A 24591-nucleotide genomic window follows, 5' to 3' on the forward strand; every position below is an offset into this window, starting at 1 on the left:
TATTGGTATTATAAAAGCACATGTAAACAAGAAGAGGCAGATTATGTGACACTGCTGGCTTTGGACAGTCAGTCATGCCACCTTAAGCTTGTTGCATCAGGTAAGTATTTCCCTTCTTATTACACAGATGCCTATTTACCAAGAACAAGGTAATCCAAAAAGAATGCTGACATCTCTATAAAAGATGTATATAAAATGTCAAAATAAAACTCACCAAATTATGAAAATTACGCCTTATGGAAGGTACAGTTCCAGGGAACACTGGCTTTAGAAGCTCCTGGCAACTTGTAGGCCATGTAACGTACAGATCATCATTTTCTAGGTCATTGATCCACTAGAAAAGAATCCAGAAATCTTTAAGTATATTAACACTTAAATCATTTTCAAAGCCAATTTTTATTCTATCAAACAAGTAAAATCATACACAGAAATTTATATATTTCTGATTAAATGGAAGAAGCCAGTTGAATATTCTTTACATTAAGGAATACATCATGTACAACAATTTTTATTACCATGGCCTTTAAGAGTAAGCCTTCCCCTGCCAGAACAACTGACTTCTATTGAGGTTTGTTTTTCATATTAAAAAATAAAATTGGGGGTGCCTGGGTGGTTCCGTCAGTTGAGGGCCTGCCTCTTGATTTCAGCTCAAGTCGTGGTCTCATGGTTATGGGATCAAGCCCCTCATCAGACTCTACGCTGGGTGTGGATCCTGCTTAAGATTCTCTCTCTCCCTCTCCCAGTAGCCTCCCCCAACCCTCGCACGTGTTCTCTCTCAATAAAAATGAATAGGTAAGATTGCATAGAAATTACTCTCCATAAACTATTTGAGAGAGATAAGTGTTTATCTTAATTATCAGCAGTAGAGGAGGCAATGAGGTCCTCCACCTCCCTTCTCAAATTTAAACCCTCAGACATAAGGAAAATAAAACATGATACCTTGGAAAGCCAATTAGAATCAAGAGGTAACTACTTACACTAGACTAAGCCGCCTGCCTGAAACATGCTAAAAGCGGGCGGAAAACATATAAACCGTTGTTTACATGGAGGTAAGGTCAACCAACAATCAAGAGTCAAGGAGTTACAATCCTTGAAAACAGGAGGCATTAAGGGGAAAGCTCCATGTTCACCTCAATTCTATCCCTAGGGGCATTTTCAAAATTGCAGCCTGGAAGAACTAATTTAAACAGAAAGTGACAGCCATATTGTGCTGGAAAGACAGAAGTTAAAATTAGGGTTTCCTAAATGGTAGGAACTGGGCCAGGGTGGGGGTGGGGAGAATCCAGGAGAGGAGGAAACTGCAGGGAAGAAAACAAACCGTCTTTATACAGATTCCTCTCATTTGCTGACTACTAACCTGCACACGTGAGCATACACACACATATCCGCCTCAACACTGCCAAAGGAAAAAAAAAAAAAAAAAAAAAAGAAGCTAGGGGGAATTGACACTGGGAAGTTGAAACTGCAGCCAGGGCATGGTAATAAGGAGACAGAAGTTGAAGTTCAAAGTGTTAAGACTTTGGTAAACACTGTGCTTTGAGAAAAGGAGAGGGAGGGCTAGCCCCTAGAAGTGAGACACACGGCAGAAGAGCTCTCACAAAGCCCAGAAATCTGCCTCAACAGAGCCGGGGGAGGCCTGCTGCCTGGACTGCTGGGCAAACCTTACAAGCCTTTGCTTCTGTGACTTTACATCGGCAATTTGGGGCTCCTCTCCAAAACTGCCATGTAAATAAAAGACCAAATATTACAACGTAAGAGAAAAACCAGAGAAAAACCAGATAACATAGGACTTACACAAGGACTTTAATGATTTACATATTGAAAAAATAACAAAAATAGGGCCACCTGAGTGGCACAGTCGGTTAAGCATCTGACTTCGGCGCAAGTCATGACCTCATGGTTTGTGAGTTTGAGCCCCGCATCGGGCTTGCTGCTATCGGCATTAAACTCGCTTCAGATCCTCTGTCTCCCTCGCTCTCTGCCCCTCTCCTGCTCATTCTCTCTCCCTCTCCCTCAAAATAACTTTAAAAAAATAAAAAGAAAATGGATGGAAGGATGGAAAATGTTAAGAGAAAAACCTATTTTTTAAAAAAAGAGCCAGCAGGATATTCTAGATTTTACTTAGTTTTTTAAAAAAATTTTTAAAAATGTTTATTTTTGAAAGAGAGAGACAGAGCACAAGCAGGTGAAGGACAGAGAGAGAGGGAGACACAGAATCCGAAGCAGGGTCCAGATTCTGAGCTGTCAGCACAGAGTCCAACATGGGGCTCAAACCCACAAACTGTGAAATCATGACCTGAGCCAAAGTCAGTTGCTTAACTGACTAAGCCACTCAGGCGCCCTGGGATATTCTAGATTCTAAAACTCTATACTTAAATCCTCCTAATTAGTTCTTACAGTTCTTAACTGTAGACTGGCCACGGAGGAAGACAGTGATAAGTCAGCTGGAGACAGGTCAATCAAGTGTATATTAACTAAAGTACACAGAGAAAAAAACAGTGCAAAAATTCAAACAAAGGGTAAGAGAGATGAACGACACAGGCAAACGGTCTATCACATGCCCCTGAAAGTCCCAGGAGAAAGGAGGGAGGAGACCATTGGGACTGAAGAAATTAGGCGGCTTCTGCAGTGTTCTAGAGGTTTTGGAGAGCTGAACCAAGTCAGAGGCAGTGGTTTCAGAGAGAAGACTAAATTCAGAGACACACACACAGAGGGACAAGTAAGAGGGAAAATCTAGGGTAATTCATGGCTTTCAGAAAGGAGCAGCATACCAACACTGAGACAGCAGCTGTAACAGAAGCAGGCTGTTGAGGGGAGAGGACAGGAAAGGGAGATGGTTCAGTCCAGGACGTACTGAAGAAGTCCATAAAGACATGCGGGCAGGGGTAACTGGGTCAAATACAACAATTTCCATTTTGTGGTTAACAAGTATGATGGGGACCTGTGATTAGCTTACTTCTGCTACTATCTGTCCTGGTAATACTGAGGGGAGGGAGAAGGGAGAACTTCAGTCTCCCTGGAAAAGTAGGTAGTGATATATCTTGTTTATGTTTCTGAGATAACTCCTGCCAAGATGTGAAGGTAATGGGAACAGTTCTAAAGATCCTGGCAATATGCTAGGAATCCCCTATGAACTGGAAATCTTGGTAGACTCTAGCAGTGTCTAGATCAGTTCATTGTTCTCTGGGAATCTGAGGCCAGTGGAGGAAAAGGCACCAGAGTAGAGGATGTGAATATCTGATCCCCCTGATCACTTAATATTGGTTTTATGTGAAAAACTGGCCTTATAATGCTTTATGTACCTGTCCCACTGAACCTGATTAATGATTGGAAGCAGAGTCACTTTTAATATGATCAAACTAGCTGGAGGTGTTTACCGAAAATGCAGATTCCTTGGCCGACCTTCAGACCTACCAAATAGCAAGAATCTCAGAACAGGGCCTAGGAATCTCCATGTAGAACAAGTGCCCTTGGTGATTCTTACCACAAATACTGCAGTTAGAACGAACACTACAGCAATGGCCCAATTTATAGCATGGGTGCTGGGTAAACTCACCTACGTGATACCCTGATCCACTTTGGAGAACTACAGAGACAATGGAAATAGGGTGCAGAGGCCCAGAGACTGAACTGCCCATTTCTCACTTCAAGTAAATTTACAGAAGCAGCAGCAATGAGCTTTGTGAGCTTTGTGAGCGTGACCTCACAAAGCTGCGTCGAGAGCTGGCATTGAAATTTCAATGAACTACCTCTATTAGTTTTGTTGATCGGAACTCTGGCCTTTGTATCTACTGGGTTGCCAAGACACTGAATAAAAGACATTGTTATTAACAGAGTAGAACCTACCAGACAACCTCCTCAGTGTCCTAGGAGCTACACAGGTCAGCAAAAGGACACAAGGCTGGTCATGGTGTTACACGATGACTCTCTTTCTGAGAGAAGCAAAACACTTAACAGATTTATAATTTATACCTTTGGGTTTTCTTGAGGGAGTGGCATCAGCAAAATGGCTAAGGAATTCCAAAACTCCACCCTTACATAAAAGCAACAAAAAACTAGAAAATCGGGGGGGGGGGGGGGAGTCAACATCATAAGAACTATGAAAACTAACCAAAAGCTTGCAGCAACCTTGAGAATATTTATTGAAGAAAAATGGCTGAGTCTCAGTAAGAGCAGTGAGATTTGTGGTGTGGTAAGTTATCCCAGCTCTATCTTCTGCTACCAAGCTTATCAGTAGCCTTGACAACAACAGCCTGAATTCCAGTACCAATACTGGAGAAAGTACAATGGACCTCATTCTGAAAGAATTCTAGTTTTTGTTTGAACGGTCTGGTGACTTCCTAGAAAACCCACTGAAAACCAGGGCTTTATCTGACTGAGTCATAACAGTGTTAGAGCTGCAAACCCAATTTGAGGAAAACGTTTATGGGCAAATGTTTTAGTTACTCCTCCCTGAGGCAACAGAAAACGGTTGGGATGAAAGCAGAGTAGTCAAAATCCAGTGAAGAAAGGTTGGGGAATGAGACGTTTTGGGAAATAGGGTTTTAAGACATTCTGGCATATTCCTGGGATTTTCTAAACGGCCCTGCACATGCCCAGGGAAGACTGAGAAGGCCCCGATTCTCTTCTCAGGTTGACTCTGAAGTTCTGTGCAAGCAGGGAGTGAAGACTGAGGCACATGCACACCGCTTGGCTGAGGGTCTGACCCAGGCTGCCCCCTCCTCCCTCAGCCACACACATAGAGCCCCTATTCAAGACTGGGAGGTTTTCTGGGTCCGGGGATTTAAGTAAATCTCTGTCCAAAATTGAGTAGATGACTAGGCTAGAATAACAGAGATTTCCATGGCCACACACAAAAAAGAATATAGACTTTACAAAGTTAGTTCAGAGAAGACACTAAACAAATGATAAAAACAACAGCAAACAGTAACAACAAACCCAGGGAAGGTGAGAATCTGACTTCTAGTTCAAAATGTCCCACGTTCAACAAAAAATTAAGAGGCATTGAAAAATCCTAAAATATACATAAGAAAACAATTCCATTTACAATAGCATCAGGAAGGATAACATACTTAGAAATAAGTTTAACAAGTAGTAGGCTTGTACACTGAAAGCTACAAAAGATCACTGAAAGAAAATAAAGACCAAATGGAAAGGCATCCCATATTCATGGATCAGAAGACTTAATGTATTAAAATAGCAATACCTTCTAAATTATCTATAGGTTCAATGAAATTTCAATAAAAATGCCAACTGTCCTTTTTCCAGAAATGGACAAAATGATCCTATAATTCATAATGAAGGGCAAGGGTCCTAGGAGTGCCAAGATAATCTTAAAATAAAATAAAACAAAACAAATTTGGAGGACTCACAATTCCAATTTCAAAACTTACAAAAACTACAGTAATCAAACAGTGTGGTGTCTGCATAAGGGTAAGATATAGATCAATGGAACTAAGAGTCCAGAGTAAACCCATGTGTCTACGGTAAGCTGATTTACAACATTATGGGGCTTGGATGGGAAATTTGCTGTCATAGACTGTGGGGCCCACTGTGGGTAGCAAGTTACATTCTTAATCTGGATAAAGAATTCATTTCCTCTGCCTGTGCTGACTAGTGTTTGTTTTTAATCTTATCACTGTCATTTTGTGACAAAAACAAAGAATTAGAGCTGTTTTGATAGGATGACAAATGGCTAGGGTGACTTGGGAACTTTAAAGAAAAGGAAATTGAAGAAAATGATCATAAGCAACTCAGGAATATGGCTACATCACGGATATCCCAGAATAGAAGACAGAAAATTGCAGCTACGGGCAGGGGTAGTTTTGGTGGAATATGACCCAGCCCCCTTCATGATGGGGGGTCTGGCACATTAGACTGAAAAGGAATTACAAAAGGAGCCAAGCATACAATTGTATGGTCATTTTTACAGAATTTAACAAAATACTAGTGAAACCTGATGTACTGTGGCAAGACAAGAAACAGGGAACTAAACTATATAAAATTTAAGTTGTGTCTCCTGACGTCTGGTGAGAGAAACCTAAAATGGTTAACCAAGGATGGGAGAATATTCAATGACCCTCTTGAGTTTTTACTCAACTTTTAAGCAAGCAGATTTTAAGAAATAAACTGCCAGGGTTTGTTTTGGGGAGGGTATAAATACAGAGGTCGAAGTAATCTAACTCAGTGACTCAGCTTTTTCTGTAAAGACAAAAAGTACAGAAACAGATCCAGGGGGAGAAAAGGAATTAAACGCAAAGTATTGCTTTTGTTCATGAATAACTGTTTTGACATTAAGGCATCCAACAGATTTTCTGAGTGCTTCCTATGTGATAGGGCCTGATGGATACTGAGGATATTTAACAAAGTCCTGGTTTTCATAGAGCTTACATGCCACTGCAAGAAGACTATATGTAAACAAATAAATACATATCATATTGGGAGGTAGGCAAATGCTACTAAGCAAAAATCAAGCTTATGCATGAGTTAATTTTGCTTTCACAGACCAAGGTGAAGAGTACTCAAACCCAGAGCTCTGCGTTTCTTGCCAGTTTTTTTTAAAGGAATCCAGAGAATGAACTCTCAACAAATAATTATCTACTGAAAGCAGGCACTTTCCAAGTGGAAAAATAAAAGCATTTGAGACACAAAATTTCCCTTAATAATATGCAAGAAAGGGTATTTAAAAAATTAAGCTATCATTTAGCCTTTAAAAAGAATAAAATTCTGCCACATGCTACAACATGGATGAACCTTGAAAACAGTATGCCTAGTGAAATACAGACAGAAATGGACAAACACTATATAATCTCACCTTTATGAAGCACTTAGAAAAGGCAAATTCATAGGGACAGAAAGTAGAACAGAGGTTACCAGGGAGTTTGGGGAGAAGGGGAGAAGGAGTTATTGCTGAATGGCTACAGAGTTTCCGTTTGGAACGAAGAAGTTCTGGAAATGGATCTTGGTGATGACTTGACAACACTGTGAATGTACTTAATACCACCAAATCACACACTTATAAAGGTTAAAGGAGCATATCTTATACACATTTTACCTCAATAAAAAATTACTTTGATACTCTTAGAATGGAAAAGAACGTCTCCTAAGGTGTCCAAGAGCTGGATCAAGAGAGCTGTCACAGCAGTGCAGTGGGGAAATGGCACTGGGGGGACAAGGGGCAATGGGGACAGCATCAGGCTGCCCCTCTCCAGTGGTGACTGGCCTTCGTGGCCAACCCGGGAGGACCAGGATGTTATTTTATAAATGGAGCTGCAAGGTTTCCTTATAGATTTATTTCTTTTTAAGAGTAGTCTTGAAGACTACTTTCCTTTTCTTATTGTAGCCCACACTCCCAGTGTCTTCTACAAATGCACGAATGCTTGAAAGTCACAAAGTATTAGGATTACTAACATGGTCATTCCTTTTTCTGATGAAACATTTTTAGAGAAGACATCTGTTAATGGAGCTTAGAGATTTCCAAGTCAAAGTAAAATCTAGCCAATGAGACAATATGGTCTAAAGAGCAGTAAAACACAGTAGCAATAAACATTTATAACAAGGCACTTAGTGTTCTAGAGAATACACTAATAATACACTAGAGAATAAACTAATTAATAACTTAGGGAATATGGCATTTCGTTGTTGCTGTTGTCTTTCCATGATTCTTGGATGGTAGACTAAATTTGTAAGTGAGAAGGCTTTTCAGGTAGGACAGAACTATAAAAACTGAGATACTTCCAAGAAAATCCCTTAAATTTTTACATGAGACAGTTAGCAAGATGTTCAGAGAGGTTATGCCTCTTTACATTAAAAAAATTTTTTTTTTTTTTTCTGGGGTGCCTGGCTGGCTCAGTCAGTGGAGCATGTGACTCTTTTTCTTGAGGTTGTGAGTTTGAGCCCCACGTTGGGTCTAGAGATTACTTACAAATAAAATCTCTAAAAAAATTTTTTTCCCCGATCATAGAAAGTAAAATATACCTGCTAAAAATTTGGCCTTTACAGAAAGCATGAAGAAAAAGACCCAACTACCCCTTAAACCACATCACCCATTAATAAGAACATCTTGATACATTTCCTTCTGATCCTCTATCTTATCATGTAAGATAATCTTTTTTTACTTAACATGTAAAACATTTTTTTAATTTAAATTTTTTTAAAATTTAAATTAAAAAAATATTTTTTACTTAACATGAGAGCACAGTCATTGTTCCTGACACATCCTTATACACACAATCCTTATAAACATAATTTTGGTGTCTGAATAATACCTGAGCACATGGATATAAAATTTACAACATTTCTCTATTACATACTTAACTCATTTCTATTTTGCTTTAAAAACATGCAGTGGTGATCATATCTTTGGGTATAAACACTTTTCTCCATTTCCCACTATTTCCTTATGTGAGTTTCCAGTGAAATTACTTGATCAAAGTCTGTAAATGCTGTAAAGGCACCACAGCCACAACTGCTTCAAAGTCTTTGCCAATTAATGCTCTTTCCGTTTGTCTTTATATCTGTCTCTATTTCCTCAATTAAGTTGCAGTTTGTATTATTCATTATTAAGATTATTACATAGTAAAGATATTATCCAGGTACTTGCATTTTTATATTATGAATAAATCATTATATCTTCCAAGTGGCTTTTGGAAATAAAGCTTTTGATCTGCTGTCACTTCAAACCCATTTTACTAAAGTCTTATTAATTGTAACAGCTGTCTTGGAGGAGTTTTAGTTATATAATCTGCCACATGATACTTTTATTTTCTCCTTTCTAACTGCCAAACTTTTTTATACTAATGTTAAATCATAATGGTGATATTATGTTGTAATTAGAATGTTCCTAGTTTCACGGCTAAAAATTATGTTTTATGTTGGTTTGAGATAAATATTTACTTATTCGTTCAAAGAATATTTATATTTATTGAGTACCTACTAAAACCAGGGGTATAATGGTGAGAGGAAAAAAATGGATAAAAATTCCTACTTTCAAGTTTATATGGTCTAGTAAGAAACAAAGTCCTCAAAGAATCACAGGACAAAATTGCAAAATTATAAAAACTAACTGCCCAAAGTATAAGGAAGGATTGGTAATCGTGTAACAATAAATACGTATACAGACACACACGTGTGTGTACGTGGCGGGGTAGAAGGGGTTAACTCAGTGGGCCGCGCTGCTCACACTTTGCACGTTCTGTACAAGGGCTTGTTTCCGTGACAAAGGTCCTCTAGGTTGGCTTCCGGTAACTGAGCCCTTAAGAGGTTCCGACTGCGGCCTCTCTCCCTCGCGGAGGACCTCGCTGCAGGCTCCGGCAGTCTGTACAGAGCGAACGTGAACATGACAGGATGAACACCTGCCTTCCGTCTAAGGGCCGGGAGCTTGAGTGGCTGACCTCAGTCACCCAGCCACCGTATGCCCACACGACAGACCGGCTCGAGCGAGTCTGGCGTGCATGGTCACGCGGGAAGTGAAGCACGTGGGAGCTTGCGCCCGATCTCCCCTGGACTTCACCTCGTGCTTTCTCCCTCTGCGGACGCCACTCTGTGTTCTGCTCACAACAGCCTGTAACCTCGAGTATGACAACTTCTAGGCTCCGTGAGTCCTTCTGGCAAATCGCCGAACGTAAGGGGATGCTGGGACTCCTCTGCACAGGGCACACAGGAACACATCCTCCAAAGCTGCTCTTGGTCCCAGCTGTTGGGAGCTGCAGCCGGAAGAGCGAGCAGGAGCCGCCCGGCTGGAGGGAGCACGACGAAGGGAAAGTGGGGGGAAGAGTATTTCACAGCCTAGAAACGAAAGGAGGGAGAAGGCCACCGACAGCCTCACGGGCCTCACTTGGGAGGGCATCGGAGCTGCGAGCAGGCGGGGACGTGAGCAGACGCCCAATCCCGCAGGTGCAGCACCGACCGGAAGGCTTGCGGCCACTGTGAACCGGCCAGACGAGCTTGTCGTGATGGTAGGTGGCATCCTTACATTCCACTGATTTTAATAGTGGATGTTCAATTCTTGCTGTCGTTCATGGGGTTATTTGTGTTTATTATTTTTTTTTAAAGCTGGGACGGATCCTGAACGAGTGAGTTCTTGCGAGGAAACGCAGAGAACAGGACCGACAGGAAAGCTAATACAAGAAATCAGAGGGGAGGAGTCTATATTTTCACTTTTCTTCGGAGTTCTCCTGCAACCTTCTCCAAAATGCTTACATTTATTTGAAGGCCTGCCAACAATGGGTTTTACGTTCAGTCTTAAAGCTACTAAAGGTTTTTAAACTACATGAGGGCCGCCTGGGTGGCTCAGTACGTTAAGCGTGTCGGACTTCCGCTCAGGTCACGATCTCCTGGTTAGTAGGTTTGAGCCCTGCATCAGGCTTTTTACTGACAGCTCGGAGCCTGGAGCCTGATTCAGACTCTGTGTTTCCCTATCTGTCTCTCTCTCTGCCCCTCCCCTGCTCGCACTCTGTCTCTGTCTCTCTCTTAAAAATAAACATTAAAAAAACCTTTTTTTTAAAAAGGAACTACACATAAGCACTTACCATTATAGAAGAATGCCTAATATCTAATGCATAGGTATGGTCCCAAACATGGGATTTTAATTTTAAAAATTTGCTCGTATCTTCTTTGCTGATCCCAAGATTGTGAAGGCCATTCATCATTTTTCCTTCTAGTTTCAGCATATCCAAAATTCTTTTAAAGAAAAGAAATGAGTTTTACTTTCATTTGCCACATTAAAAAAAACTTTAACGTTTATAAGTTTCTTAAAGCATTAGAAACAGATTCCACTGGTATTTTTATGAATATCAGGAAAAACATAAAACTTATTAACAAACAAGGAGTTCTAATTATCTAGGGTAAGCTCATGTTGACTTTTTGTGTACATTGACAAAATCTTTCTATTTAAAAGGCAAAGCAACCAGATATATTTATTACACTCTTTAGCAAAGAAGTGAAGATATGCTCATCCCTGAGCAAACCAAAAATGAAGGGAAAAATATACTAGGTCACCATTTTGGTAAATCAACTAATAAAACAAGGGGACCCATGATATAAAATTTTAGCACAGAAAAAGCCCCATTAAAACATGAAAGTTCACATCTGTTTAGAACACACACTAAAATTTCTCATCATATATGTAACACTTTGAGAGCTCTTAAACATGACAGGAAGATTACTGCTAAAAATAACAACATCAATATACAATCCCACTGGCAAAAAGTTTGGGCAATTTGATTCCTTACACTTCTACTGATCAAGCTACACTGTGTTCCAGGTAAGTCTACGTCCTCCCCAAACAGAGCGCACCTCACAACCGCCTCAGGACGTCCTGGTGATGCAGGCGAGGCCCAGACAGGTGGTCTCCTGCCCAGGCCTCTCAGTGGGTGAGGACAGAGCTGGGGTATGAATGCTATAGGAAGGCAGTACTTCCCTGTATCTGTAAAGGTAAGACTTTACGGGTAGTGGTAAAGTGTGTGTGTATTTTTGCAAAGGTAAAGCTTTCCCAGGCAAGAAAGCACTTTATTGCTTTTTGAAACCAAGTGTTAAAATTCATATTTATAATAGTTAACCGAACTGCTTCATCACAAAATCCAACCACGGAAGAAGTCGCTTCGCTTTTCAGAAATGAACAGAATCAGAATAAAGCAATGTGTGGATTTCAGAACACCATGCTCAGGCAGGCCTGGAGAGATCTACATTTAGAAGGCTGAGATCTAATGTCCGAACTCTTACAAAAGCTGGTTTTTGTTAGTGTTTTCAGCTGGCCTGGATGACTTGCCTCTGAATGTCTGTACCCCAGGCACTCCTGACCACTGCTTTACAAAGCACCGTTTTTACCCACCCGCCTCCAATCTATGGGAAGATGACATGTATGCTCAAAAGAGCACTAGCTTAGATACCCCAAATCCCAATCTGATTATAAGATTTAGTCTGGGCTACCATGCTACTTCATGTGAGGCTTCTTGAAATTCTTAACCCCTTTGGTCTACATTCCCTTATTTTGTAAGATAAGAATTGTGGATTGCTTGCCAGTGCTCTCTCCGTTTTTAAAATTTTATGATGCGGGGCACCTGGGTGGCCTAGTCGGCTAAGCCTCCGACTTCAGTTCAGGTCATCGTCTTGTGGTTCGTAAATTCAAGCCCCGTGTCAGATCCTGTGCTGACAGCTCGGAGCCTGGAGCCTGCTTCAGATTCTGTGTCTCCCTCTCTCTCTGCCCCTCTCCGGCTCATAGTCTTTCTCTCTTGAAAATAAATTAAAAAATGTAAAACAATGAACATTTCATGATGCTTACTGGTCACTCTTTTTGGACAACTTTAATCTCCACAGTTTTTGTATCTACCGTCTCTGTTATCCCAACCTAGTCTCCAAGGAAAACCATCGATAGAAAAACCTTATCGACTTACACGGCACACTGGAAAGAGCATGAGGTTTTGAATCCTGCTTTTTGCCAGCTGTATCCCTATCTTTGAGTGACATTAGTGTCATTTTCCCATCTAAAAGAGAGAATGGCGATAATCACTGTATAAGGTATTAAGATTAAATTAACTCACTACTGGGCATACAGCTGTCCTCTATAAGCATTATTTCTTCCTTGCTCTTTTCAAATCCTGAATTTTGGCTACCAATGGAAAAAAAAAGGTTCTTTAAATATGCTAGGTCTATTTATTAAGAAAATGCCTTATATCTATAGATTGTGAAACAAAGTAATTTCTCATGCTTCTCTTTGAAACAGGTACTATCTTTAGATTGGCTTAGAACCCTTCACTGGCTTCTCCAGCCCTGAAGACAAAAGGCAATCCGAAACTGGGTCGCGCAAGCTGACCCTTCTCACATGTGTAGCCTCAGCTTCTTCTGGCTTCTCACTCCACAGCCCGGCCAAAGGAGTCCACTGTCATTTTCTCCAAATACCCCATTGCTTGCAGAACCTCTACTGTCCACTTTGCCTGATTCGTCCTTTAAGTGTTAGCTTAAATTATCACTTCCTTGAAGAAATCTGACATTTCTACTTGTCCCTATGTTCCACCAAGAACTAGTTTAAATCTCTGGAGTTATAACCTCCCAGAGCACTGGGAGCTCTAGGAGGTTTATCTTTTATAATTCACACTGTCATTATATATTTGGTATCAGTTACCCGACTAGACCACTTATTTCTATCTCTACCATTATACCCCCAATATCGACCAGCTTCTGTAGCATGCAGGCACTCAGATATTTACTGAATTGAATTTTAATATTGAATTAATTTGCAATACTGAATTCTAATGCTGTGTGCATTACAAATACGTATTTATCAAGAGCCCCGAAGGATTGTGAGTCAGATAACTTCAGATACACAAAGAAGCCCCACACAAGTAGGGATATCAAGACGCCTTTGTTCCGTCTGTCTCTTTGGCAGGTATACTGTGGTGACACCACTTAAGCAGAACACGTTGGTTATCAAAATGCTTAATATCCACTCGTCACCAGCTTGTCTGGTCAAATCTGTGGCTGAGGTGATTGTTCAAAGAAAAAGATGAGTCGGTGGCTCTAGGGCACAGGTGTGAAACCCCATTTATGGAGCTCCTCAAATTTGCTCAGCCCTACCTGCCTTCCTCCCTGGTCACTGCTACAGCCTCCTGCTGTCTAACCTCACTGGGGAGGAGAGCCAGGCTCGGCCTGGGCCATGACTGAACCACTGCCGGCCTGACCCATGGAGGCTCCAGCTCCTCCCACTACTTCCAGGACCTGAAGGTCACAGTGCATGGTATCAGGCCTCAACAAGCCAAAATGCAATGAGACAGGAGATGGGAAAGAAGCTAATTCCTCACTCCCAGTCTTTTCTTTTTTTTTTTTTTAATTTTTTTTTTCAACGTTTTTTATTTATTTTTGGGACAGAGAGAGACAGAGCATGAACGGGGGAGGGGCAGAGAGAGAGGGAGACACAGAATCGGAAACAGGCTCCAGGCTCCGAGCCATCAGCCCAGAGCCTGACGCGGGGCTCGAACTCACGGACCGCGAGATCGTGACCTGGCTGAAGTCGGACGCTTAACCGACTGCGCCACCCAGGCGCCCCACTCCCAGTCTTTTCTTAAACAGGCAATTCTGAAGTACTAGTGGCACAGGACCTTGCTCTAGATTTAGGACATAATTTCAGTAATAGGATATTTTCCTTCCTTCTCCTCTCTCCTGAATCACTTCCTTTCATGCTCCACACCGGTTTTATTCTACATGTTCTGATTTCTTTTGGAGAATTTGTTTATTTTGGGCTAAAAATGCCAGAAAACCTCAATATCCTCACGCGTTTTCTTTTCCTCCTTGGAGGGAATTACAGTAGTTACGACTAGTGATTTTGTATTACGTGTTGTGCAGATCTCTACCTACCAGGTGGAGGAGCCAAGGGGGCTTTATTTCTTGAACAGCCTAAAGCCTTTCTAAATTACTGGGCAAAATGTTCCTATGAAGACTTTACTGAAATCTACCCACCATTCTTCTCCCTCTCTCAAAAAATTTTTTTTTAATGTTTATTCATTTTTGAGAGACAGGGGTTGTGTGGAGACAGAGAGGGACACAGAATCTGAAGCAGGCTCCAGCCTCTGGGCTGTCAGCACAGAGCCCGAAAAGAGGGGCTCGAACTCACGGACCTCGAGATCATGACCTGAGCTGAAGTCAGATGCTTAACCGACTGAGTCACCCAGGCATCCCTTTTTCTCCCTCTCTTAAACCCACTTTCACTGTTCCTGAGCACAGATGAAGTTTTGTCCTCCTGAAGCTCACAGGCCAGGAGCTAACAACCACTCTACTCTATGTACAGTACTTAGCCTACAGATACCTCATTATCATTTTTCCCAAGGATCCAACTAAATAAAGAGAAAAGCCTCATTTGAACTACTATGTTTCTAAGTCATTCCTATACTTTCCTACTCTTTCCAAATTGGTAAGAAAAGAAGATAAACATTTAATTAACTGAAGTTCAATGAAAGTTTATTCAATTGAATTAAAATAGAATATCTGAACTAAAGTATTGTGTTTACTCAGTTTACCTTATTAATTTTTAAAGTAGTTTTATGCTTCTCTTTAAATGTAAAATAATTTCAGATTGAGTTTTCTTCTGTTTGACCCTTGACTAATTTATGGATCAGTGGCCATGATAAACACAATACTTTGTAATTTTGCCCTACAGCATTTTTCAAGAATTGTTTTTGACCTAAACAGATAATACCCTGCATTCTATAATTTCAAATTTCCTTTCTGACAAATACAAGTCCTTTAAACTCTTTTTGTTTTCATTCTTCTGGGGAAATGTGTCATGTTCCTTTCAGTTCCTTTCTGGAGGGTAGAAGTCCTCAGCTGCTCAGCCCAATCCCAAGGAACTTCCCTGCTAACGGACAGACCTACTCATGAAAGACCGTTCCCAACAATGTGACAAGTATAGGACGAAAGTTCAGAAACTTCAATTTTCACATCTGAACAGATGTTGCCAAGGTCTCTCCCAATTCTGCGTTCTAAGACACTTGTGAGTACTCCACCAAAATAATAACAGAATTCTGCCCATGACAAATACAAGACTTTCTGAAGTCTTGCACAAACATGTATTTGACTTACCTTTAAAAAAGTAATTATTTGCATTTTGGCAAATACAAAACTTAGGACAACATTTGCCTTTATACAAGTCATAGTTAGTTTGTATCAGTAATTCAATACTTACCTAAAAGAATCATAAGCACTCATATCCACACGAAGTCCATTTATGAACAGACAAGCATCACCTGGCTGAATTTCAAATCTAGCATGAAGACCCTTGAAATAGAGCAGGGGAATGGTTAACCAAGTCATGTACCAACAGTGATCTATGCCAGGAGTCAGCAAACTTTCTGAGCGTCATATAGTAAGTAGTTTAGGCTTTGCTGGCCACATCATCTCTGTCACAACCACTCAACTCTGTCCTTACAGCAAGAAAGCAGACACAGACATGTAAACAAATGGGCGTGACTATGTTCCAACAAAACCTTTATTTATAAAAACAGGTGGCAGGCCAGATTTGGCCTATAGCTGCAGCAGTTAACCCACCCAAGCTAAGTGATGGAAATCTTATGATAGGTTAGAGATACAAATACCCGAATATTTTGATTCTGCAATACAGGATGTTAACAGTCCACTTCAGGGCGCCTGGCTCTGTCAGTTAACCATCTGACTTCAGCTCTGGTCATGATCCTCGTGGTTTGTGAGTTCAAGCCCCACATCGGGCTCTGTACTGACAGCTCAGAGCCTGAAGCCTGCTTCGGATTCCGTGTCCCATCCCCTCTCTCTCTGCACTTCCCTTGCTCTCAAAAATGAATAAACTTAAAAAAAAAATAAAGTTCTAATTCTACGACAATTACTTAATTCATTTTGTATCACGTGTGTATGCAGTTGTACACACACTTAGAATTTGATAGGTGCCACACACCTAACCCAGGACTCAAAACTTGGGTGTATCTGTAAATATTTGTTGGAGATCACTCTAAGTTCATAAAGGCTTCCATTAAAGACTTATCTCAATGTTGTTTTTCATTCAGTAAATATCCCCTGAGCACGCGCTCTGAGCTAGAAACCACTCCAGGCATTAGAGCAGTAACAAAAGTACAGAATGTGACCTTCTTGCCAGTGAGGGGGTCAAATCAACTTTAAAGCCTAGTCTTGCTACTTAGTCACGGTAAAGTTTGGATACAGTTATTTGCTTCGTAGGTCTCAGTTTCATCATCATCATCATCTGCAAAACGGGTGTACTTATTCCCATCTCACAAGCTATAGGCTGTAGATGTGATATATATCGGTGCCTACTCACATGTGCGGCACTCACAAACGAAGCTTTTATTACTGTTAGCAGGGCAGGCAAATTCATTTAGAAGGAAAAACAATTTCAAAACAGTGCATTTCAGTGATGCTATGTGAGTGACCTAACGGAGACTTCTATAAATTATTCTGGAAAGGCAGGTGAAGCAATTAACGTGAGGAGATTCAGAGAAGGCTTGGCAGAGGTAAATTTTTCTCTATGGTGATCACTCACCACGACAGGTTACATAAAGAGAAGGGAGAGAAGGAACTAAATTTGTAATAGGACAGAAAGTATTTCCACTTGATTTACAGAATACTAGCAAGAGGTTAAACCTGAGAAGATTCATAGGTGAAAATAGGATTTATCTTTAGCTATTTCTATGCCTTTCTATCGAAGACTTATTCTAAGAAATCTGCATTCCAACTTCATAATCTACAGATGTCTAATGAACTCATCACTGTTTTCCCCAAAACTTGCCCTGAACCTTCACACACATGGCCTCCAGCTCTCTCCAGCACCTCATTCATTTTTAGGCATCTCAACAGTAAGGAGACAGCATATAAAGTACACAGATCTATACTAAATTGCTAATTCCCTCAAGAATGCTGATGCCAGCCCCTGTGCCTCGAACAAAGAAGATACTCAAAAAAGGGTAATAAATTAAACTCAGTGGATTTGATTGTTAAAATACTGTCTACTGGCCGACAAGTTCTTTCTCATTCCCCTCAGAGGAGTGAGCCTTAAATCCTGGAAAATTACCCTGAGAATATGATTTAAGGTAGCTTTTCGCAAATCAAAAGGTAACACTTCAGTTTCCAACAATATGATGAACCAGAGATCCTGAAATTCTAACTAAAAAAAAAAATACAACATGCTGGATTAAAATATTAATAATGCCCTCTAAATAAATGGTTTAGTTCTTAAAAGTAAAGCATCTAAGGGCAGAAAAGAAGTGGGAAGAGGAGTCAAGGATGTAAGTGAACACTGAAGGCCCTGCCCCCAAGGAAATCTCAAGCTTCCCAGGTAGCCTAAAGCTTAGGGTTTTAAGGGTGGGCCCACCCAGGGCAGGGAGGAATGTCAGATCCTTGTGCGCACAAAGGAGTGTTATACTCACAGTGAGCCTGGCAGAAACAGCATAGAAATTTGCCGATCTCCCCTTGGTTCTTGGCGGGGGAAGAACAAGTTTTCAGTAAGGATTCATGACCTCTTTCATTTTTAGGAGTTTGAGGCTTGACTTCACACTATTTTTAAGGTCTAAAACACACACACAGACCTTTTATTGGAAGTGGAATTAAGCTGGGGGTGCTCCTAGGCTTTGAGCAGAAATGAATACAAATTCCCAGTGAGAAACAGGACCTCATTCAAAAAAAGGGGATAAGCTGAGGCTGAGGAGAGATCCAACTGGCAGAGAAGTAGGGAAACCTGTAGTTCCCTCATCCCTCAAACACAGCAGTGTTGAGGCCAAAGGACTTTGAATTCCAAGAGTCCAGGCCACAGAGTGACAAAGACGTCTCCAGGGACCCATGGGGACAACCTGGCGGGTCATAGGTGCGTGATTGCGAACTGGGAAAGATAAAACAGGCTGCATAATGCAGGGATGGGAGGGATCCCCTTCTGCACAGAGACAAAGGGATGAAAAAGAGAGACTAAGGAAGCGTAGGACTATATCTGGACAAGAGAAAAACCACAGAGCAGGACAGAGAAAGATCCAGTCTCTAACTGTGGGGCTTCCTCTGAACTGAGGCTGGCTCCCCTGTTTGTGCACCTGGGGAGGAGGGGAGCCAGCCCTGGGCTCGGTACCTAGTTCAGAGGTGCAGTCTGCAGTGGGAGAAAGTGATCCTCTCCCTGGAGTGCTGTGGGAAGAAGGTATATAACCATTCAAAGGACAAAGGCTGCCTGTGCCCACCAGCCAGAAGTCATATCTGCCACACGGAGTGCCTCTTCCCCGGAACTGTGGTGCACAGAGCAGAGCCCTTTAAGACATCGGGGTTTAAATCCCAGACGTGAGCCAGGGAGATGCGAGAGTTGGGGGAGTGGGGCAAACTGCTTCATTCACACCCTCCTGCGGCACTGCAAGGATGGCCTGAATGAGTGGTTTGGGACACCTGGTCGGTGAAGGAGAGACTGGAGTGTCGCCATTTTTCTCCCCACCACCTCCAACATGTGGCATCAGGGAAGGGACAGCAGGTTCACAGTGGAGGCGGGGACCCGCCCACACCAAACCATGCCCCTCTGTGCCTGCTGACTCTGGATCTACTGGGACAGGACAGATGTTAACCAGACAGCCCCTCCTCCAGACCAGTGCTGCCCCTGGTTCCAAGGCCCCCAGTGGTTTTGCATTTTCTAATTCTTGGACAATTCTTGTTTTGTGTGTGTGTACGTGTGTGTGTATATATATAAATACACACACTTTTTTTTTTCCCCCTCTTCCTTTTCTCCTTATTTCTTCCCTTCTCTAGTCTGGTTATTCTGGTTGTTGGTTTGTTTAAGCAGACATATTGAATCTATTCTCTTTACTATTCTATATCTCCTTCAGTTTCCCCTCTGTCTGGATTAAGCCATAGAGTTTCTCTGGTCAATTTTCTTTTCTTTTTCCCTGCTCCTGTCATCTCTCTCTTTGTATGGGATAAGGCCTCTTCCATCAACACCATCACCCCGTTGTTTTGCTGTAGCTGGTGTTTTTGTTTTGTTTTTCTGTTTTTTGTTTTCTTTTCCAAGGCTACTTCAGCGAACAAATCAAAGCACACCTAGTGGAAGGTCCAAAACATCACGATGGGTAGGGAGATAAAGCAACCACAGTCACAACAACAGAGAGCAAGTAGCACACTCCAAAAAACACCTCCTGAAGGGCCAGGCCCTGGAGACTGTATGACCCCTCTTTAATATAGTAGTGCAGGACACATAGCAAGCTTTTAAAACACATAAGGGACAGGGAACTAGCCAAAATGATGAAACGGAAGAATTTTCCTCAAAAGAAATTTCAGGAAGAAATGACAACTAAAGAATTGATCAAAAGATATAAACAACATAAGTGAACAAGAATTTAGAATAGTCATAAGATTAATTGCTGGGCTTGAAAGAAACATGGAAGACAGCAGAGATCTATTGCTGCACAGATCAAGGAAGTAAAAAATAGTCATGATGAATTTAAAAATGTTGTAAATGAGGTGCAAAATAAACTCGAGGCAGTGACAGCAAGGATTCAAGAGGCAGAGGGGAGATTAAGTGAAAGAGAAGACAAAATTATGGCAAAGATGAAGCTGAGAAAAAGAGAGGTAAGAAAATTCTGGACCACGAGGGGAGAATTAGAGAACTAAGTGGTAAAATGAAACGGAACAATATCCATATCATAGGAGTTCCAGAAGAAGAAGAAGAGAGAAAGGGGCCGAAGGTGTACTTGAACAAATCGTAGGTAGGAACTTCCCCAATCTGGGGAAGGAAACAGACATTGAAATCTAGGAGGCACAGAGAACTCCCTTCAGACGTAACTTGAATCCATCTTCTGTGTGACATGTCATAGTGAAACTGGCAAAATATGAAGATAAAGAGAACTCTGAAAGCAGCTAGGGATGGACAAATTAGACACCCACACACTACTAAAACTCAAATGGGAAGAAACAGAAAATTTAAACAGACCCATAACTAGACAAATGGGCCTTAAGGTCTACAAGGGTACCCATAAGGGTAGTAGCAGACCAATCTACTGAAATGGGGCAGGCCAGAAAGGAGTGGCAGAGAGTTTTCAACGTGCTGAAAAAGAAAAATATGCAACCAAGAATCCTTTGTTCAGCAAGCCTGTCATTCAGAATAGAAGGAGAGATAAAGGCTTTCCCAGACAAACAAAAACTGAAGGAGTTTATGACCACTAAACCAGCCCTGCAAGAGATTCTAAGGGGGACTCTGCGAGTGGAATGTTGCAAGGACCACAAAGGACCAGAGACATCACTATAAGCATGAAACCTACAGATAACACAATGACACTAAATCCGTATCTTTCAGTAATAACACTGAATGTAAATGGACTAAATGCTCCAATCAAAAGACATAGGGTATCAGAATGGATTAAAAAAAAAAACAAACAAAACCAAGACCCATCTATTTGCTGTCTACAAGAGACTCATTTTAGACCTGAGGACACCTTCAGATTGAAAGTGAGGGGATGGAGAACCATCTATCATGCTACTGGAAGTCAAAAGAAAGCTGGAGTAGCCATTACTTATATCAGATAAACTAGATTTTAAACTAAAGGCTGTAACAAGAGATGAAGAAGGGCATTATATCATAATTATGATGTGTATCCATCAAGAAGAGCTAAAAATTATAAATGTCTATGCACTGAATACAGGAGAACCCAAATATATAAAACAATCACAAACATGAGCATCTTATTGGTAAGAATGTGGTAATTGCAGGGGACTTTAATACTGCACTTACAGAAATGGACAGATCATCCAGACAGAAAATCAATAAAGAAACAATGGCCCTGAATGATACAATGGACAAGATGGACTTGACAGATATATTCAGAACTTTTCATCCTAAAGCAGCAGAATATACATTTTACTCTAGTGCACATGGAACATTCTCCAAGATAGATCATATGCTGGGTCACAAAACAGTCCTCAATAAATATAAAAGAATTGAGATCATACCATGCACATTTTCAGATCACAATGCTATGAAACTTGAAATCAATCACAGAAAAAAAATTGGAAAGCCTCCAAATGCATGGAGGTTAAAGAACATCCTACTAAAGAATGAATGGGTCAACCAGGCAACTACAGAAGAAATTAGCAAATATATGGAAACAAATGAAAATGAAAACACAACAGTCCAAACCCCTTGGGATGCAGCAAAGGGAGTCCTAAGAGGAAAATACATAGCAACCCAGGCCTCTCTCAAGAAACAAGAAAAATTCCAAATACAAAATCTAATAGCACACCTAAAGGAACTAGAAGCAGAACAACAAAGGAACCCCGGGCCAGCAGCAGAAGAGAAATAATAAAGATCAGAGCAGAAATAAACAATATAGAATTCTCGCCCCCCCCCCCCCCCAAAAAAAAAAACAGTAGAACAGATCAATGAAACTAAGAGCTGGTTTTTTGAAAAAATAAACAAAATTGATAAACCCCTAGCCAGACTTCTCAAAAAGAAGAGAGATGACCCAAATAGATAAAATCATGAATGAAAATGGAATTATTACAACCAATCCCTCAGAAATACAAGCACTTATCAGAGAATACCATGAAAAATTATATGCCAACCAGCTGGACAACCTAGAAGAAATGGACAAATTAGACACCCACACACTACTAAAACTCAAATGGGAAGAAATAGAAAATTTAAACAGACCCATAACTACTAAAGAAATTTGAATCAGTTATCAAAAATCTCCCAACAAATAAGAGTCCTGAGTCAGATGGCTTCCCAGGGAAATTCTACCAGACATTTAAAGCAGAGTTAATACCTATCCTTCTCAAGCTATTTCAAAAAAATAGAAACGGAAGGAAAACTTCCGGACTCATTCTATGAAACCAGCATTACCTTGATTCCCAAACCAGAAAGAAACCCCACAAAAAAAGGAGAATTACAGACCAACATCCTTGATGAACATGGATGCAAAATTTCTCGACAAGATACTAGCAAATTGAATTCAACAGTATATAAAAAGAATTTTTCACCATGATCAAGTAGGAATCTTTCTTGAGCTGCAGGGCTGGTTCAGTATTCGCAAATCAATCAATGTGATACATCACATTAATAAAAGAACAGATAAGAACCACATGATCCTGTCAATACATCCAGAAAAAGCATGTGACAAAATACAGCATCCTTTCTTCATAAAAACCCTCAAGGAAGTCGGGACAGCAGGAATATACCTAAACATCATAAAAGCCATACATGAAAAGCCCACAGCTAATATCATCCTCAGTAGGGAAAAACTGAGAGCTTTCCCCCTGAGATCAGGGACACAACAGGGATGTCCACTCTCACCACTGTTGTTTAACATAGTGTTGGAAGTCCAGCTAGCTAGCATCAGCAATCAGACAACAAAATGAAATAAAAGGCATCAAAATTGGCAAAGAGGTCAAACTTTTACTTTTCGCAAATGACATGATACTCTACATGGAAAACCTGAAAGATTCCACCAGAAGGCTGCTAGAATGGATACATGAATTCAGCAAAGTCACAGGGTACAAAATCAATGTATAGAAATTGGTTACATTTCTATACATCAATAATGAAGCAACAGAAAGAGAAATCAAGAAATTGATCCCATTTATAATTGCACCAAAAGCCATAAAATACCTAGGAATAAACCTAACCAAAGATATAAAAAGATCTATATGCTAAAAACTATAGAAAACTCATGAAGGAAAATGAAGGAAACGGAACATCCCATGCTCATGGACTGGAAGAATATTGTTAAAATGTCAATACTGCCAAAAGCAATCTACACATTCAATGCAATCCCAATCAAAATTGCACTGGCATTCTTCTTAAAGCTAGAACAATCAATCCTAAAATTTGTATGGAACCACAAAAGACCCTGAATAGCCAAAGTAATACTGAAAAAGGAAACCAAAGTGGGAGGCATCATAATCCAAGACTTTAGTCTCTACTACAAAGCTGTAATCATCAAGACAGTATGGTATTGGCATAAAACAGACACAAAGACCAATGGAATAGAATAGAGTACCCAAAACTAGACCCACAAAATGTACGGCCAGCTAATCTTTCACAAAGCAGGAAAGAGTATCCAATGGAAAAAAGTCTCTTTAGCAAATGGTGCTGGGAGAACTGGACAGCAACATGTAGAAGAATGAAACGAGACCACTTTCTTACACCATACCCCAAAATTAACTCAAAATGGATGAAAGACCTAAATGTGAGACAGAAAACCATCAAAACCCTAGAGAAGTAGGCAACAACCTCTTTGACCTAAGCTGCAGCAATTTCTTGCTCTACACATCTCCAAAGGCAAGGGAATTAAAAGCAAAAATGGGACCTCATTAAGATAAAAAGCTTCTGCACTGCAAAGGAAATAATTAACAAAACTAAAAGGCAACTGATGGAATGGGAAAAGATATTTGCAAATGACATATCAGACAAAGGGTTGGTATCCAAAATCTACAAAGAATTTACCAAACTCAGCACCCAAAAAACAAATAATCCAGTGAAGAAATGGGCAGAAAACATGAATAGACACTTCTCCAAAGAAGACATCCAGATGGCCAACAGACACATGAAAAGATTCTCAATGTCACTCATCATCAGGGAAATACAAATCAAAACCACACTCAGATATCACCTCATACCAGTCAGAGTGGCTAAAATGAGCAAACCAGGAAACTACAGATGCTGGCAAGAATGTGGAGAAACGGGAACCCTCTTGCACTGCTGGTGGGAATGCAAACTGGTGCAGCCACTCTGGAAAATAGTGTGGAGGTTCCTCAAAAAAATAAAAATAGAACTACCCTACGACCCAGCAACAGCACTACTAGGAATTTAGCCAAAGGATACAGGAGTGCTGATTCATAGGGGCACATGTACCCTAATGTTTATAGGAGCGCTTTCAACAATAGCCAAATTATAGAAAGAGCCCAAATGTCCATTAACTGATGAATGGATAAAGATGTGGTTTATATATACAATACTGCTTGGCAATGAGAAAGAATGAAATCCTGTCATTTGCAGCAATGTGGATGAAACTGGAAGGTATTATGTTGAGTGTAATAAGTCAGTCAGAGAAGGACAGATATCATATGTTTTCATTCATGTGGATTTTGAGAAACTTAACACAAGAC

General features: G+C 40.7%; 1 protein-coding gene across 3 annotated transcripts in view; it reads right to left on the reverse strand.

Annotated features, from left to right (window-relative positions):
- Positions 1-24591, reverse strand: part of UGGT2 (UDP-glucose glycoprotein glucosyltransferase 2) — a 190104-nt gene that overhangs the window by 96828 nt on the left and 68685 nt on the right. For all 3 annotated transcript variants that reach the window (XM_042929338.1, XM_042929327.1, XM_042929345.1), the window contains exons 11-13: positions 15674-15765; positions 10530-10680; positions 215-334 (exon numbers count right to left, since the gene is read on the reverse strand). In XM_042929338.1, coding sequence (XP_042785272.1) covers positions 215-334; positions 10530-10680; positions 15674-15765 — 363 coding nt within the window. The remainder of the gene's footprint in view (positions 1-214; positions 335-10529; positions 10681-15673; positions 15766-24591) is intronic.

Source organism: Panthera leo, chromosome A1 (assembly GCF_018350215.1).
Source record: "Panthera leo isolate Ple1 chromosome A1, P.leo_Ple1_pat1.1, whole genome shotgun sequence".
Classification (NCBI taxonomy): Eukaryota; Metazoa; Chordata; class Mammalia; order Carnivora; family Felidae; genus Panthera; species Panthera leo.